At 55.0% G+C, this 1954-nt stretch overlaps 1 protein-coding gene across 1 annotated transcript; it reads left to right on the top strand.

Annotated features, from left to right (window-relative positions):
* Positions 1 to 200: 200 nt before the first annotated feature.
* On the top strand, positions 201 to 1905 carry LOC123189129 (uncharacterized). The gene is made up of 2 exons (XM_044601467.1): positions 201 to 1010; positions 1366 to 1905. Exons 1-2 carry the CDS (start codon positions 563 to 565, stop codon positions 1569 to 1571), a joined length of 654 nt encoding a protein of 217 aa, XP_044457402.1. The 5' UTR covers positions 201 to 562; the 3' UTR covers positions 1572 to 1905.
* The last annotated feature ends 49 nt before the right edge of the window (positions 1906 to 1954 follow it).

Genomic DNA, 1954 nt, shown 5'->3' with positions numbered 1-1954 from the left:
GAATCTTGCAAGTTCAAGGGTTTTGTTTCGCGCAAATTCAATGCAATAGATATCAAATGGGCATGACTTTGTAATCACCAAATTTATTTTGAGTTATGTAAGAGTATTTTGCCCTTAGTGGCGACCTTAATAAATAAATATAAACATAGTACTTAATTTGTGGAGGAGAGGCAATCGTGCTCCAATAATTGACAAGCCAATCACCAATAGTTACAATGATTCCATGTGTATATGTCTGCCGTGCCGTTCTCATCTCACCTTCTCTCCGGTACAAGTCACTTCCCAGTTGCTTCTGGCTTTGATCGTGCTTCTCACCTTTGAAAATTCGGTTCTCCTTGCTTTAATTGTGCCCTGCTTCGCCTTCGTCTCGGCTGGCTCTTATATGGCCATAGGACCAGCTGCACCTGCATACTGCATGCTCTGCTCTGCATGGACAACCTCGCCGTCCGGCTCCCGTGCACCTTGCCGCCGGCAGCCGTGATCCTTGCGCGCGCCGTCTGATCGCCCGGGTGTCTGGAGCTGTTTCTGCGGCAGCGCCTGCGGGTCACCGCCAGCACGGGCGATGCCTCCTCACGCGCCTTCCTTCGAGAAGAGCTGCTCCGGCGACCGGCAAAGACAGGAGGCAGGAGGGCAGCTGCTGCGAGGCCCGGGGCAGCGGTGGTCGTCGTTCCACGGGCGCGGGGCGGAGCAGCGGCACCAGCTGCCAAAGCAGAGGCCCAAGACGCAGCCGGACCTGCTCGCCGGCGTGAGGGGCAGGAGCTTCCGCGCCGCGGACGGCGGCGAGCCGCTGGCCGAGCTGGCGGTCCGGAGGACGCCGGGCAAGGTGCTGGTGAACGTGACCGTGCAGAGGAGCCTGTGGCCGCTGCACGTCATGGCGTCGGCGGACTGGAGCGTGGCGGACCTTGTGGCCGCCGCCGTGGGGATTTACGTGAAGGAGGGCAGGCGGCCCTTGCTGCCGGCGACCGACCCGTCGACCTTCGGCCTACACTACTCCCAGTTCAGCTTGGAAAGTAAGTCTGTTGCATCTGAAGCCCACGGTACCATCTGTTTTTCATTCCAGAATTGCACCGCACAACTATCAAAGTGGAAAGTCAACACAATTACACAAAATACTAGTATTAGCCAAGCTGGCGATATGCCGGCACGAACTCTATTTGAGAATAGCCGGCGAGATGAATCAGATCATTTGTTTCCTCACAAAACCCCTGAACATATTCAGCAAGCGATGCATGGGCCCACTGAGAGTGTCAAGTCGGTCGCAACAACCATTAATCTTTAGGCGACAGTTAGTGAGCATCATCTGCATCATTCAGTAAGTGAAGGATCATTCACTGATCATGTAAATGTTGTGGACTCATTGGTCAGGTTTGGACCCGAGGGAGAAGGTGATGGAGCTAGGGTCCCGGAGCTTCTTCCTGTGCCCCAGGTCCTCCTCGGCCGCCGTCCAGACCTCCTCGTCCTCCTGCTCCTCTGCCGGAGCAAGCGGTGTCAGGAACGCCGGGGAGGCGCCTACGTCGGCAGGCGAACCGCCGGCTTGGCTGCGCTACATGCCGTTCTGGCCGACCATGTAGCGAGCTAGCACACGTCATCATCCATGATGATCACTGGACTGCCCACCCTCGGTCCATTTCTCGAATTGGTTTGGCACGCAGAGCTTCAGAGGATAAGACCGTAGCGTGCTGGTGCCTGACAGTATCTCGTTGTTTAGGCGGAAACGTCATGATCCACTCGGCTCGGCCACGCCAGATTCAGACAGTAGGAAATATCGGATGCGTGATTAGGACAGTTCCCGGGACCGTGCCCGGGCAATTAAGATTGTTATATAGACTACAGGAAGCATGATGTGTAATTATTGAATTTTGTACTATCTGATTGTGGATGCAAGTAGAGGAGATTGACCGGCTATGTATGGATGGATCACATATGCAAGTTGACAAGTGGGAAGGAAACTACG

Source organism: Triticum aestivum, chromosome 2A (genome assembly GCF_018294505.1).
Source record: "Triticum aestivum cultivar Chinese Spring chromosome 2A, IWGSC CS RefSeq v2.1, whole genome shotgun sequence".
Lineage (NCBI taxonomy): Eukaryota > Viridiplantae > Streptophyta > Magnoliopsida > Poales > Poaceae > Triticum > Triticum aestivum.
The sequence above is the reverse complement of the archived record's forward strand: the minus strand, read 5'-3'. Positions and strand labels throughout refer to the sequence as shown.